The following is a 15,979-nucleotide window of genomic DNA, read 5'->3' as shown; positions in this document are numbered from 1 at the left end:
AATGTCTTCAGGCCTGGACCCTCAACATGCCTGAGACATTTCAGGCAGATTTGACAATGTACATTGGATTTACAACAACTTCCTGTTTCATGGCGAATGGCCCAAAATGGCTGCCACGCCACAGCAAGGTCGTTTCATGAAAACGCACCATTTTAATAGCTATTCATCCTTAAGGTCTTAAGATGGTCCTGACCAAATCTCAAGTCGATCTGATTAAATCTGTAGGAGGAGTTCGTTAAAGTACGCGGCATATAAAACACTAAAAAATGGCACATTGAATTAAGAATGGCTGATTTCCTGTTGAGTTTTGGGCATACCCCCAAGAGGCTTTTTTGTGCATCTCCACATGCTACATCTGCCTACCAAATTTCATACACATATTTCTGCCCATAGGAAATCATGTACATTTAATTGACTTCTTATCTCATAATTTGAACTCTTTATTTCACAGTTTTGACATTACACTGTCTTCGGTACTGAGCTGTTGCCGCATATTTTACTTTCATCTGAAAATCTAAATTACAGAAAGTAGAAACAACACAAGACTCAACCTGTTAGTGTTTCTAATGAGGCAACATCTAGTCGTTTTTCTTGCCAGCTGTCATCTGATTAGCATGAGCAGCAAAGGTCTCTGCCACCAATAAGGGGAAAATGATGGAAGCATCTGCAAAGACCTAGAAAAATAAATGAGAAAGCTGTGTATTAAAACAGAGTTTTGTTGTTGTGATGACAGAATAAATTAGGTTCGGCATACATAATCTCTGCTTGTTGTAGATAATGATCCTTTAAATATAATAAATCATTCCATTTGTATTGAGGCCGGGGTAACAAATGAAGAACAGACTATTCTCTAACATTAATAATTGGAACATAACTTTGACATATTATTATGTAATACGTAATATCAAATACCTTGACGGGTTTAGCCTCTGCTCTGATCTTGCCCCAGGACACGGCCTCGTCAGGACTGGCCCCTGAGTCACAGCCATCAAACTCCTGAGCCGTGTTCACGTACACCGCGTAGTCAGCTCCGTCCCTCTGGAGAGACACAAAGAAAGCAGTGTCATTGAGTCTTTGGTTCCCAACCTAGGGTCCGGGCCCACTTTACGGCCCACCAAAGATAACAGGCAGGTTTCGTCTGCTCTGAGGTTGTCAAAGTTAGATTTGTGTAAATCATAATAACACATTTACAGGCTGATTTATACAAAAGTCTGTATATAAAACTATTTAAAAAGATATATACATTTGCTACTTAGTGGGCCACATTTGGTTTAAACCCAGTATTTGTGCACAGTTGCAGATAAAGATCAGGCTAAACTAATATTATTAGTATTATATTATTAGTAGAATTACATTCCAGCGGGGCTGCGTAGGACATTTCCAATAACTCCAGTTATTGTTGTGAAGTCCACATTTATTGAAAAAAGATAGATGTAATCATTCACAAAATTCACAAGATTCAAGAACGAGAAATTCTGCTTCAATCCATTTGTTGGAGTTTAGCCTTTAAAAAAGCCAACGTTTTCACTGCGGTCATAAACCTACAGTATATGCTCTCCCTTTGCCCCACATAAAGGGAAACACCTATATTAACGGGGCGGTCTACAGCAGAAACCTGACAACATCAGAAATTACATTTATTTAATCCTCTGAGACCCACAATAGATCTGTTTTTCAAACTACTTACCCATGAATTGGCATTGCAGATCTGGTGTTTGGCTACGCCTCCTCCCAGTGCGATCATCCCTGTGCTGTTGGCGGCCACCGCAAGGTTGTTCAACTTTGAAATATCTGGAATCAAATGTATTGATTGTGTAAGATCAACTGACACCACAGAGACATGTTAAGTTAAAGCAGAGATGAGGGTTGTTTGACCTTCAACTATGTCCACTATGCAGCCGGGGTTCTCAACCGAGAAGAGGAAGAACAAGTCTCCTATAGCGCCGTCTGTCAGGGCAGGGCAGAACACCGGGATGTTATTCTGAAACAGACACCAGATCAGTGCTCAGTGCTCAGTGACGGCACAAACAGATCAGCAGCCGGATGTATACCAAGACTCACCTTGTAGGCCCAGTAGTAGACAGATTCAGGGTTGTTGATCTCTTTGCCCAGTCGATGGATCACTTTAGACGGAGTCCAGCGAGCGCCCTGACAGAAGTAGACATAAAAAACAAAAGTAAGATTAACCCTCTGAGACCCACAATAGAAAAATAGATTGTAAAAGTGTATAAGGGTTTAGAACATTATGATAGAAGTATATGATGGTCGTCCCCATGCTCTATTATGTCTCATAAATTGTTGCAGCAATTTTTGGATTGATACCATTTGTTACACAGGTTAGATTTACCACTTGAGAATTGATAAAAAAAATGATCAATAATCCCTCCAAAATACCACATTAAGACACCAAGACCTTGAGGAACACCAGAGGAAAAGCCATGCTGTGATTTGGTATCAAAGACTTTTTGAGACTTCTGCAAGAATTGCATTTTTCGGCGATTGGATGGCGAGTGCTTCTGTTGTGTGAACTGCTCAGAAACCCCCTTATTGTCAATCTAGCTAGGAAAGCCATCCATCCTCTGAATGCTCTAGGTCTCTAGTTTGATCCATCCATCCTCTGAATGCTCTAGGTCTCTAGTTTGATCCATCCATCCTCTGAATGCTCTAGGTCTCTAGTTTGAGCCATCCATCCTCTGAATGCTCTAGGTCTCTAGTTTGTGGCTGTAAAGTTTCACGAGGCTGTGATTATCCTAGAGGTCACCACAGGTCATTTTATACAGAGAAGACAAGTTTAAAAAAAAAAATGGTCTCACTACAATGCCATGGTTACTATGGGGACTAACATCATCACACATGAATACAGTTGGGCTCTTTGGATCCACAAGAGTCTCAGCTTTACAGTGATGCCCAATTTATGTAATTCAAGACTGTTTAGGGACCCCAGTATGCAGAAATATTCAAATACATCATTTTAGAATAGGAGAAAATAACTGAAACTTGCATGTGATTATCATAAAGTTGGCATGTCTGTAAAGGGGAGACTCGTGGGTAGCCATAGAACCCATTTTCATTCACACATCTTGAGGTCAGAAAAATGGCCATGCCAGTTTTTCCTCGCCAAATTTAGCCCAAATTTCAAGGGTTATTTAACCTCCTTCCCGACAAACCAACATGACCTGGTTGGTACCGATGGATTCATTAGGTTTCCTAGTCTCATATGATATATGTAACTTCACTTTAGCTCTGAAACTGAACCTGCCACGATCCCGTGGGTCTCAGGGTTAGTATTTTATGAACATTTTTAGGAAAACACACCTGAGTGTTCTGCTCCAACAGCATCTCCTTCAAGATCGGCGTCATCCATTTGTCAAATTTAATATAGTTTTCTTCGGGCATCAGAGTGTTTCCATTCCTGCAGCCAAAGGGACACACGGGAGAACTTGAATGCTCCTCAAAATTATACCTTTATGATATTATAATAAAGATGCTCAGCTAGTTCATTTCTTTGAAATCATTATTCTGATTATCTGATTATGCTCTCTCACCTGTTATGGCCTTTTTTATACAGATCCTCGCCACGCATAGAGAAGTCTCCGATATAAAGCGGGGCCAAACACTTGATCAGATCCTCCTCTATACCTCCAGCTGAGGTCGCTAAGACATCCACCTATACAGGGAAAGACATATATTGTAATAGGGAACAAATGTGTAATGTGCTGTTTTGTAGTACGGGACTATACTGTACATTCAAATGTTGTTTCAATAAGGGCAGTTTGTGGACAAGGTTGTAGTTTAATGTCCTAGAAAACTATGAAAAGCTGGTGCTAAAGCTTCATAGCTGAAGAGGGTCGTACCATCTTGTGTTCTGCGAGGTAGCGGATACTCTCCCTGACTCCACTGCTGATGAGGTTGGAGGTGTAACTGAGGAAGATGGTGCAGCTCTGGAGGCAGGGACAGGTGGACGGGTCTTCCTCAACGTGTCCATTCACCGCCTTCATCGGCTGCTGACGCCTCTCGATCTGTGGATGTGAAGTGGATTATCACTCAGCTGTTTGTGTGTGCACTGCCATCAAGAAACAGAGCAGGACGATGTCTTTAGATCCTTATATGCTTCTTGCAACAAAAACGTTCTCCCTGTGTGCCACCCATCTCACCATGTTGTTGAGCTGCTGGACAGCCAAGCCAACATTAGTGGCCTGCAAGCCTGTGGTGCAGTAGGACTTCAGCAGGGCGCTGTAGTCCACTCCCCGGTTGAAGTCGTAGCCCTGGACCTTTGGTGTACCCTCTGGTATGGGTGCAGTGTTTCTATAGAGAATCTCAGGTATCGGGTGGATGTGTGCCATTTTGTCTGAAAGAACAGTATGATAAACCGTCATAAAATAGTCTTGCAAGTGTGTGTGTGTGTATAAAACATTTCTTGAATGCAAATGAGAAGGCAGTATATATTTTTGGCATCATTGGGCAAAACAATTCCATAATAACCTTCCAGCATATTGTAATCCAAGTGTTCTGAGAGACTTCTGCTCCTCCTCATGGCTCTGTTTTCAGGTTTTAGAACGTCTAGCCAGTGACCAGAGAGAGAGAGCGTTCCTATTGGCTGTGCTCCGGCTGGTGGGCGGTGCTTGGTATTTCCTCAACTTGATCTCAACACGGCTGCCGGGTCTCAAACTTTCTCATTTTACAGTTAAAGGTCACTGTCTGATGAGCCCTACACCGTCCTCTGCTGCCGGGACACGGTATGGCGTGCACGAAAACACATTTCCGGATTGATTGTGACCCAGGTGAGCTTCTGCGCTTTGACTCTGACTAGAGCATGGTGTGGTGACCGGAGACAGTTTGGGTATGGATTTTAAAAACGCCCCCCCTAGAAGACTTGCGTGATTGTGAACAGTGTGTATTCTTAAACAGTACACTACAAGATGTTTCTGAAAGCATTTGCCATTAGGAGCACCGGAGGACACCGATGATTTTTTATCAGATTACCTGTCTCATGCACTACGATATTAGCGACCGTTTTATAAAAATAACTTTTATAAAATATTTGCTCCATTTCTGCTGTGTTCAAAATAGAGTCCACGCACCGGAGATTACTGCTCCAGCAGCATCCGCTTCAAGATCGGCGTCATCCATTTGTCAAATTTCTTATCGTTTTCTACCCACTACAGCTTTGAGGAAATATCCTAAATTAAGCAGCCGTACTGTTACAGCACAGCGCACGAATGAGGCAAAGAGATAAATGCAACTCAGAGCCGAGGCCAGATGGGCAGTGCCACCCCTGATATCTGATTGGAAGAACCGGCCCACCCACAACACTCTCAGAGATACCATTTAACATATAGTTCCACCACACGTCTCTAGTATAATCCTCTGTGTGCGGTTTTGAGTCTTCTTTATTGGTTTAATTAAAATTTTAAATTAAACAAATATGCAAAGTATATCCCATTACAATTATATAACTACATGGAGGTGACAAGGTAGCCTACAATGTACAGAAAGGGTGGAGCCCCCTAACTGGTTGATCTTGCTGCAGCGCCTCGCTCCAGGCCTGCATCGGTTCGGTCTCTAAAGTTCATGTCTGGTTCTGTGGATGAGGCAGAAGACTCTTAAATCTTCCTATTCTAATTCTAGTTATTCACCTCCACCCTCTACAACATGCATAAGAACAGGGTTAAATTCAGTGTAAGGAAAATAGGCAAAGCAAATTTGCTCTAGTAATCACTACGTATCACATTAAGTCTATAGCTTCCATAGGCATTGTCAAAAACATAATAGACAGAGCCACATGAACACACCGTCTCAATTATAAGGCAATATACTGTAGCTACTAAAGCTTTACAGCGGGGCATTCAGAAATATCCCGTCCCATCCCGCCCCCCCCCCTTCTGGCGTAATTACAGATATATTGCGGATATCCGCAATGTGAATTACGGATATCCGCAACTGAATTGTGGATATCCGTAATGAGAAACCCCGTACACATGAATGGCAGAAGTAGTTTGAATCGTACTAGTCAAAATGTAATTACGGATATCTAAAATTTGAGTTCTGACCGGTCAAAATAGAACTAGGGCTATCTTGAATTAAAGTTTTGATTTGAATTGATAATTACCTGTATGTTTGCTTACAGTCGGGTCTCTTGAGGATGTCGGGCCCCGTCCTTTAGATGTTGCTCGGTCAATGCACCAAATAACTTGTGTAGGTGTTCAAATCAGCGGTTAGCAGGTATAGGCAGTCCACAGCTGCTGTAGGCTACATCCGATCCACATCAGAGGAATGTGAGGAGCAAAACAAGTTCCTGCATACCTGTGATCAGGTGAAACGCGATACACGAACAAGACCCAGAATGAATTGGAGACCGGCCGCTATACAAACTATATTCAGTAGATGATTTTATTGACAATGCATGAAATAAAAGACTTTCAGTGTTTCAATAGAAGGCCATAATGAAGGAGGGTTGGAGTCAATTGGACGATACGATTAAACGATGTGGGGCTAGACTGCACTATCAGGGAGGTTAGTTAGTGTTGAGCGTAGAAAGAAGAAATTGTCACAAAATATGGAGGCAAACAATGAATCAACCGCCACGATACACAAACCAATTCAAACCAAATCAAAACTGTTCTGCAACGCTCCAATTTACTAACTCACAGGCGACTCAAACCACACAATAAAGCACACGTGCAAGATGGCTGCTACTTAACACAGCAGAAAGCCCAACAAGAAACAGAAAATGGCCCATTCAGTTGATTAGTTAAAGGCACACTAATAACATCTAATAAGTCTGGGAAAGACAGACAGTACTCGAGTACTGTACGTAAGTCAAATTTGAAGTACTTGAGCATTTTGTGCAGCTTTATACTCCACTTCTTCTCACAGGCAAATATTTCTACTCAACATTTGACAGCTGTAATTATTTTTCAGATTGCATTTTTTCATACCCTTCCAGTCCAGTGAAAATTAAATTAAATTAAATTAAATTAAATTAAATTAAATTAAATTAAATTAAATTAAATTAAATTAGATTAAATGAGATTAAATTAAATTAAATTAAATTAAATTAAATTAATATAATAATAATTACAGCTGTCAAATGTTGTGGAGTAGAAATATTTGCCTGTGAGAAGTAGTGGAGTATAAAGCTGCACAAAATGCTCAAGTACTTCAAATTTGACTTACGTACAGTACTTGAGTAAATGTACTTCCATCACTGGTTATTGTGATTGTTTAACGTGTAATTAGAGGCAGCGTGGTAGCATACCACAAGGATCAGTTCTTGGACGAAGACTTTATTCATCAGCATAACATTTACTTTCACTGTAATGTGACAACAAACAACAGACGTTTCTCACAGCAGACACTTTGAGGTGTGTAGACATAAAATGATTAATGGCTGCGATCCATTTCAGACTGTAGAGTATCAGGAACTACTGCAGCTACGGAGGGCAGAGTAGAGCTGGAGCTGATGACTCCATGGACTTGCACTGCACACTCACACGTGTGCAAATGTTTCTCTTGACAGACGAGTTCCTAATAAGCCATTTTTTTTTTTTTTTATTATTATTTTTTTTATTTGTTATTATTTTTTTTATTTAATAATTTATTTTTTTTACTTTATTAGATTTGCATTGTAAATACATATCCTTTTAACTTCATGTATTATACACTGCCATATGTTCAATTTGGGGGAAGGTTCCGTGTTGTATGTACAATGTGTTCAATGTTTAAAATCAATAAATATATGTTTGAAAACGTAAACAGTTATTGCACATTCCCTTATTGTTATTCTGTCTATTCTCTCGAACACGATATCTCAGGAACGCCGGGAGGGAATTTCTTCAAATTTGGCACAAACGTCCACTTGGAATCAAGGATGAACCGATTTGATTTTGGTGGTCAAAGGTCAAGGTCACTGGGATGTTTTTGGCCATAACTCCAAGAACTCATATGCTAATTATGACAATGTCACACAAATGTCTGACAGGATGAAATGATGAAGCGAGCGGCTGTGGCTCAGCAGGTAGAGGGGGGAGTCTGGGAAAGCCAGTGGTTGGCTCCTCTAGTAGTGTCATTGTTTAAAAACTTGCAAGACTGGAACACAGTTCCAGACATGCAGGTGAATCCTGTTTGTTGGCTGATACGCCTTAAGCGAACACGCCAGGGCTGCAGTCGTAAAAGTCTTTTTCTCTCAGGAAAGTCCCCAACGGAGTGAAATGACCCAGAAGTATCTGAGTAGCAGCCATGATGAGAGCTGTTTGAATCCTCTAAATGTTAAGGAAAGGAGCTTCAATGCTTCCTTTATTATCTCCTTTGGCATAGGATACATCCTTCAACAAAGGAAAGGAGATAACGCCGCCCCACAATTCCTTTGCGGCCGCAACTTTTAATGACTGACACTAATCTAATCACTAGTAGTACCACTGTGTCACAGTTATTTCCAGTGGTTGAAGAAGTATTCAGATCCTTTTACTTAGGTAAAATTAGCAATACCGCAATACGCCACTACGAGTAAAAGTCCTGCATATTATCAGCAAAATAGTATTCTCATTCTGCCGGTCCCCATCAGTGTTTTACTATTAAATAGCTTATTTATCTTAAGAAGCAAGAGTATTTTCTCAACCTGTAAAGGAACATTTGGTCCTTCAGTTTATCAGGAAAAAAAATCACATTTTAAATCACCAAATTATTTTAATTTATTTTATTTTATTTTATTTTATTTTATTTTATTTTATTTTATTTTATTTAAATTTATTTAAATTTATTTAATTTTAATTTAATTTAATTTTATTTTATTTTATTTTATTTTATTTTATTTTATTTTATTTTATTTTATTTAATTTAATCTAAAAAAAAATTAAAACAAATAAAATAAAATAAAATAAATTAAAATAATTTGGTGATTTAAAATGTGATTTTTTTTTGGAAGGGTATGATATTTAATACTTTATACGCCACTACAAGTAAAAGGGAATAACTGAACATACTGTATCAAAGTCAAAAATGCAGAATACTTACCCATGAATTAGCGTTGCATACTTGGTGTTTGGCTACGCCTCCTCCCAGGGCGATCATCCCTGTGCTGTTGGCGGCCACCGCAAGGTTGTTCAACTTTGCAATATCTGGAATCAAATGTATTGATTGTGTAAGAACAACTGATACCACAGAGACACGTTAAGTTAAGCAGAGTTGAGGGCTGTTTGACCTTCAACTATGTCCACTATGAAGCCGGGGTTCTCAGCCGAGAGGAGGTAGAACAAGTCTCCTATGGCGCCGTCGGTCAGGGCAGGGCAGAACACCGGGATGTTATTCTGAAACAGACATCAGATCACTGCTCAGTGACGGCACACATCTGGACCCACATGTGTCTCATATTACAAGATGCAGTCTGTTTGCAGGTCCACATGCCTGTTAACAAATCACACTTGTTTTGGTTCAGACACAATCTCTCTATTTACCCTCCCAACATACAAATAAGCCTCGCTACCTGGTTAAAATATAAACTAGAGGAGGAAACAAAGGCCCAATTCCAAATGTGTATTATATATATATATATATATATATATATATAATACACACAACATATATTTATTATTGTTTACCCCTATCAGCAGCTATAACCCCATCATTTATTATATCTTCAACTGTGCAATACTGACTAAACCAGGGGTCAGCAACCTGCGTCTCTTTAGCCCCTCTCCAGTGGCTCCCTGTGGATTTTAAAAAATGGAAATGAATAACTGTTTTTTGTTTATATTTTCATTTTAATTTATCATTGTTGTAGGTCTATGGTACAACGGTACGACGGAGTATTAGGGCCACATTGACGGAAAAAATAAAATCGGAGATTTCAAGAATTAAGTCATAATATTACGAGAATAAAGTCACAAGTTTAAGAGAAAAAAGTCATAGTATTATGATAATAAAGTCATAATATTATGAAGTAGTAATTTTCCGTGTTATACGCTTTTTTTCTCGTAAACTTCTGACTTTATTCTGGAATTCTCAGATGTTTTTTCCCTCAATGTGGCCCTAATACTCCGTAGTACATTGTCTCTTTGGCCCCCACTGCATTAGACTCATATACTATATACTTAGACTCTAAACTGTGTTACCTTCATCACAATGATCAAATGTTTTGCGGCTCCAGACAGATTATTATTTTTTTTTTGTGCCTAAAATGGCTCTCTTGACAGTAAAGGTTGCTGACCCCTGGACTAAACGGTACAATAATTCAGCTGTGCAATAATCCGGTTTACTCCGGTATTAACACTGCATTTATTTATACAGAACATTTAAACTAATATTATTATTATTATTCTAGTGTTAATATTCTTAACACTTGTCTTGCATTTTTATAAATGCATGCATTTATATTATTTGCATAGGTCCTATTTTTTCAGCATTATTATTTGCACTGTTTTTATACATATTTCTTATTTATATTATTTTCTTATGATTTCTCTATTTTTTATATATTTATATTTATATTCTAGAACGGGAGCAAAACATAACAAAATTTTCCCCGGGGATTAATAAAGTATTTCTGATTCTGATATTTCTTTATTTCCTTGCCGTAGAGAGGGAAGACCGTCCACAGTAACAGGATGCTCAATAGTCGCCAATAACAGGATGTTGTCCCTGCCGTTGGTTTAGTAAAACAGTTGGTTGAATTGTTCTAGTTGTATCAACAGCAGCCGGATGTTTACCAGGACTCACCTTGTAGGCCCAGTAGTAAACAGATTCAGGGTTGTTGATCTCTTTGCCCAGTCGATGGATCACCTTAGATGGAGTCCAGCGAGTGCCCTGGTAGAAAAAAACATCACCATAAAGTAAAACTTGAAACGGATTTTGATTTAGTTTAGCGGAAATTTTAGGTATCAAAATAATAAGGTGTTATTTGAATTTTTAACAGGTAGACAAATAGTTCAAAATAGAGTCCAACGCACCTGAGATTTCTGCTCCTGCAGCATCTGCTTCAAGATCGGCGTCATCCATTTGTCAAATTTCTCATAGTTTTCTTCGGGCATCAGAGTGTTTCCACTCCTGCAATGACACAAAGAGACTATATGATATGATGGAATATGATGTATGACTATAGTAGAAGCTGCAGGTCAAAGGTCATCCTCCAAGCTGCAGGCGCACTCATGCTCGTTTGAGTCTGAGCATCAAACCGATAAATCTGTTTATCTGTCAGTTCGGCTTTCTAGTTAGTTAGCTAGTTAGCTGTAGTCAGCTAGCCCAACTTGTTGCATTAGTTAACTGATGGTTTGCTTTTATTTTTTTTGTTTCCTCCACCTTAGTTTAGTGTGTTTATTTTCACATTTGTGTGTGTGTGTGTGTGTGTGTGTGTGTGTGTGTGTGTGTGTGTGTGTGTGTGTGTGTGTGGTGAACGGGTGAAATCAACACAGTGAATTACACAAAATCCCACCGTCAGAATTAACACAACACACTGACTCTCACTCGCTCTCTTCTTCACCGTCTCCTCCTGCTGGAGATAAATTAACAGAAAGCAGCCGATACCGGAGGTTTGTGGGCCTCTAACAGGTCCGAACGACGAGAAGAGCACAACTTTTCAGCTCAAGAGAAAACCAGAGAAAAGTCCCGTCAGAGAAATAAACAAATCTCAGTGCAGCCCAGTGCGGTGTTGGTGCTGGAGCTGAGGAGAGAGCGGCCGGTGTTGGTGGACGGTGCTCCTCCAAAACGTCCCGAATCTTCTCTGCGGTGCAGCAGCAGCCAGACAGACGCCTCGCCAGGAGGAGACGGTGAAGAAGAGAGCGAGTGAGAGAGAGAGACGGTGTGTTGCGCTAATTCTTGTCTCATTTATGGTGAACTGGGTTGAAAAATGATGCAATCTGGTTGCCATGGTAATGAATTACGTCTGACCACATTAACCACACCCCCATTCAAAACAGGAAGTAAAACTGGCTTTAAGAGAGGACAAAGTTCAGCCAAATACCACAAACAAAGGAGCCCATTATACAATAATGAAAACGTAGGATAGTTATTAATATTGTATTGTGCTAATAGATCCCCCTAAATGTCACACACTGTTCCTTTAAAGGAGCTTTTCTTTATTTTATTTCAGCCAAATTCGCAAGGTATCATATTCTGATTATCTGACATGTTTTCTCACCTGTTGAGGCCTCTTTTATACAGATCCTTGCCAGGCATAGTAAATTCTCCTACGTAAACCGGGCCCAAACACTTGATCAGATCCTCCTCTATACCTCCAGCTGTGGTCACTAAGACATCCACCTACACAGAGAAGGAAATATATTGTATCAGGGAACAAATGTAATGTGTATAGTGCTGTTTTATAGTACAATATGTATTGCAAGTGTATTGCTTCAACATAAAATCATATATTTCTATTGATTTGTGTATTTGAAGAGGGTCGTACCATCCTGTGTTCTGCGAGGTAGCGGATACTCTCCCTGACTCCACAGCTGATGAGGTTGGAGGTGTAACTGAGGAAGATGGTGCAGCTCTGGAGGCAGGGGCAGGTGGACGGATCCTCAACGAGTCCGTTCACCGCCTTCAACGGCTGCTGACGTCTCTTGATCTGTGGATGTGGAGCGCATTGTAGAGTTCAAGTTTTTTTGTTTTTTTTAAGAACACAATCTCAAAAAAATCTATTTAAAATGCTTTGCGGAGTAATAAAAAACTGGATGTGCTCACACATAAACTCAACGAATTACAAGATAAACTAAATAAATATGTCTTGAGTTTATTCTTAAAGGGACAGTGTGTGGGATTTGGCACCATCTAGTGGTGTGGTTGCAGATTGCAACCAGCTGAGTACCCCTCCGCTCACTTCCCCCTCTCCAAGACTGTGGTAACGTGAGTAAAACCGTGGTGACACCATTCGCCTCGCTCGAAGGTCATCCTTACCATAATAACACTACTTTAGGAGCAACGGAAATCAGACGGCGGCTGGCGGTACCACGGTTTCACACTCTGCGGCTCCCGTTACCGCAGTTTCACAAGTGTGTCGGAGATCTACGGTGGCCTTTAGGTAACGTAAAAACGCAAAAGACTCCCGCTAGATCCAGTGTTTGGTTTGTCCGTTCTGTAGAAACATGGCGGACCCCGTGAAGACGACCTGTTATCAGGCCATTAAAAAGGCGTTATCAGTCGCTACAAGCACCATAGATGTGGGTGAATAGGGGCCTACTACGTAGTAGAAGTGAAAGTGAAACTTAAAAGCAACACGTTCTAATATGTAAAATTAAATGAAACGTCACAGTTTTAACACAAACATAAAGGCTTCTTTAGGTTTATGCAACAAAACTACAACTTCTTTAGGTTTAGACAACAAAACTACAACTTCTTTAGGTTTATGCAACAAAACTACAACTTCTTTAGGTTTAGACAACAAAACTACAACTTCTTTAGGTTTAGACAACAAAACTACAACTTCTTTAGGTTTATTCAAGAAAACTACAACTTCTTTAGGTTTATGCAACAAAACTACATCTTCTTATGGTTTAGACAACAAAACTACAACTTCATTAGGTTTAGGCAACAAAACTACAACTTCTTTAGGTTTAGACAACAAAACTACAACTTCATTAGGTTTAGGCAACAAAACTACAACTTCTTTAGGTTTAGGCAACAAAACTACAACTTCATTAGGTTTAGGCAACAAAACTACAACTTCTTTAGGTTTAGGCAACAAAAACAATTGTTAAGTTTAGGGAAAAACATTGTGTTTTGGGTTAAAATAACTACAAACATATTGTTCGTTTCACACAGGATGCAAACTCCAGTCTCTTGGGTGAAAACCCTGTGTTTTGAAAATAATAAAAACTCAAATCATCAGTCAGGCTGTTCGATACTTTAGGAGCATAAGCACTGAATGCTTTATTGCAAGATTTTAATTGAACTCCAGATCGCCACAAACCTGTGGCCTCTGAGCTTTTGCACCCAACCCTAAGATTTCAGTCTTTGTTGAGCTGCAGGAAATTTCACAATACCTGGTGATTGATGCCATTCAAGCAGTTGAACAGCCAATACGTGCTTATGTTTATTATATATTTGTTATATATTAACAAATGAAACAGAAGAGGTCCATGCACAGTCATGTGGTTCAGTTTAACAATCATTAATGCAGCTGTTTGTACATATATGCACTGCTGCTATAAAGCACAACAACGCCTGATGCTCCCTGCAGCAGTTCTCCCTGTGCACCACCCATCTCACCATGTTGTGGATCTCCTGGACAGCCAAGCCAAAGTTGGTAGCCTGGAAGCCTGTGGTGCGGTAGGACTTCAGAAGGGCGCTGTAGTCCACTCCCTTGTTGAAGTCGTAGCCCTGGATCTTTGGCATATCCTCTGGTACGGGTTCTTGGTTTCTGTAGATATCCCCTGGTATCGGGTGGATGTGTGCCATTTTGTCTGAAGGACCAAGATAATAAGATGCACCGTCATACATTAACCCCGACACACTTCAAACCAGTGAGACGACCACAGAGCAAAATAGAGATACAGACATCTCTTACTTGAAGTGACCAAAGCTGTTCTAACTTTGGAGAAAAGCTTTGCTCTCATGTAAGATCCCATCGCTTATCGTGAGAAGCTGATTGAGAAATAGAGTTGATCCTCTGAACTCCATGCAGGCTTTAAGACATGCTTGAAATAAGGTGTGTCTGACATGAGTTCCACAAACACGTTCAAATGCTTTGTTAAAAAAGGAAAATGTGTATTTATTCTCCTTTCTCTACTTGAATAATCCAGAATATCTTGCATGAATATGCAAATATTGTTAATTTCAGAATCAGAAGTTTCAGATATCAGGTGAGCACGGAGAAACTTTCCTCCTCCGGCAGATGAATGTGAAAACAAACATCTTTTTGCACATTGAAGGTCAAACATCCATTAAATGACGTAACAATAAGCATAATAAGTAGTCTGTATTAATGACTAAATAAGCAAAATACAAAGTTAAAGTTCGGGAGGTGGGGGGGATCTTTAGCTATTATTTATTAAGAGTTGAGACTGAGACTAAAAAAACTTAGTTTATCTTCTTAATCAGAATAAAAAGCTTTTTATTATTGCTAGCACATTATTATTATGCAATTATTTGCATCATTGCCGTCCTGACATTTTTAATCCTGGTTAAGTGCTGTAATAATCAAATTTAATATAATAAATAATATAATAAATAAACAATAAAAATACAGATATATATATAATAATAATAATACAAATTATAATAATAATATATTATATTATATATAATAACAAATTAAAATAAATAAAATAGATTATTAATATTATTATTAAAAAGCTGACGTGGCATTTAGAAATAATTATCTGCACTATTCTGGTCTGTTTGTAGGTAGATTATAACATTACCTGTCTGGTTTGCTGGCAGAAGATTTCTTAAGGATGTACAGTAGGTCTGGTCCGTCCTTTGAACGTTACTCCAGGAACTGATGAGACCTGCTATAAGCGTTCCTTTATAAGAGCAGGAGAGGGTGGAGTGGCCTGAGCAGGACATCCAGACCTGCAGGATCTCAACAGGCCCAGCCTCTTTTAGTCACCTCTCAGCTGTCTAGATATGTTTGCATGTCCCACTCTAAACATTTTTGTATTTTGATGCAGATTTAGATGCATCATTTGCATAGTAAGGGGGGTGAGATTGGCATAAAATGAACAGGTGATCCACATTATCAGGGCAAGCTACATTTTAATATGCATCATTTTCATTTTCTCTATCAGCTCTACAGAGCAGCTTGTTGTCAAGCAAGTTATGAAGGGGCAGTTACTACTTATTATTGTGGTGTTATTTATTTATTTATATATCTATATATATATAGATATATAAATATATATATATATATAAATATTATATCTATAAATATATATATAAATATATATATATTTATATTTATATATATATTTATATTTATATATATATATATAATATTTATATATATATATATATTTATATATATATATTTATATATATATAAATATTA

At 39.0% G+C, this 15,979-nt stretch overlaps 1 protein-coding gene across 2 annotated transcripts; it reads right to left on the bottom strand.

Annotated features, from left to right (window-relative positions):
- Positions 1–334: 334 nt before the first annotated feature.
- On the bottom strand, positions 335–15,513 carry LOC141781293 (deoxyhypusine synthase-like). Of its 2 annotated transcripts, XM_074656931.1 has the most exons (10): positions 15,354–15,513; positions 14,200–14,393; positions 12,398–12,559; positions 12,131–12,252; positions 10,944–11,040; positions 10,714–10,800; positions 9,200–9,305; positions 9,013–9,116; positions 913–1,038; positions 335–674 (listed from the first exon to the last, which is right to left on the bottom strand). In XM_074656931.1, the coding sequence occupies exons 1-10, from the start codon at positions 15,496–15,498 to the stop codon at positions 579–581; spliced, it is 1,239 nt and encodes a 412-aa protein (XP_074513032.1). In that variant the 5' UTR covers positions 15,499–15,513; the 3' UTR covers positions 335–578. The 2 variants fall into 2 exon arrangements, with proteins under 2 accessions (XP_074513032.1, XP_074513033.1); XM_074656932.1 differs by lacking the exons at positions 9,013–9,116; positions 9,200–9,305; positions 10,714–10,800; ... (3 more) ...; positions 14,200–14,393; positions 15,354–15,513 and adding exons at positions 1,688–1,791; positions 1,876–1,981; positions 2,062–2,148; ... (2 more) ...; positions 3,855–4,019; positions 4,155–5,131.
- Between the last annotated feature and the right edge of the window lie 466 nt (positions 15,514–15,979).

Source organism: Sebastes fasciatus, chromosome 13, assembly GCF_043250625.1.
Source record: "Sebastes fasciatus isolate fSebFas1 chromosome 13, fSebFas1.pri, whole genome shotgun sequence".
Taxonomy (NCBI): Eukaryota; Metazoa; Chordata; class Actinopteri; order Perciformes; family Sebastidae; genus Sebastes; species Sebastes fasciatus.
This window is presented reverse-complemented; position numbering and strand designations above follow the sequence as displayed.

What these genes read in the sequence shown, in the direction of transcription:
- LOC141781293 (XM_074656931.1), bottom strand. Translation starts at nt 15,498, where the DNA reads ATGTCCTGCTCAGGCCACTCCACCCTCTCCTGCTCTTATAAAGGAACG. An exon ending in ACCTCGCAGAACACAGGATG is followed by an intron (nt 12,253 to 12,397) that starts GTACGACCCTCT and finishes TTCTCTGTGTAG; the next exon opens with GTGGATGTCTTAGTGACCAC. An exon ending in CAGAGGCTAAACCCGTCAAG is followed by an intron (nt 675 to 912) that starts GTATTTGATATT and finishes TTATTTTTCTAG; the next exon opens with GTCTTTGCAGATGCTTCCAT.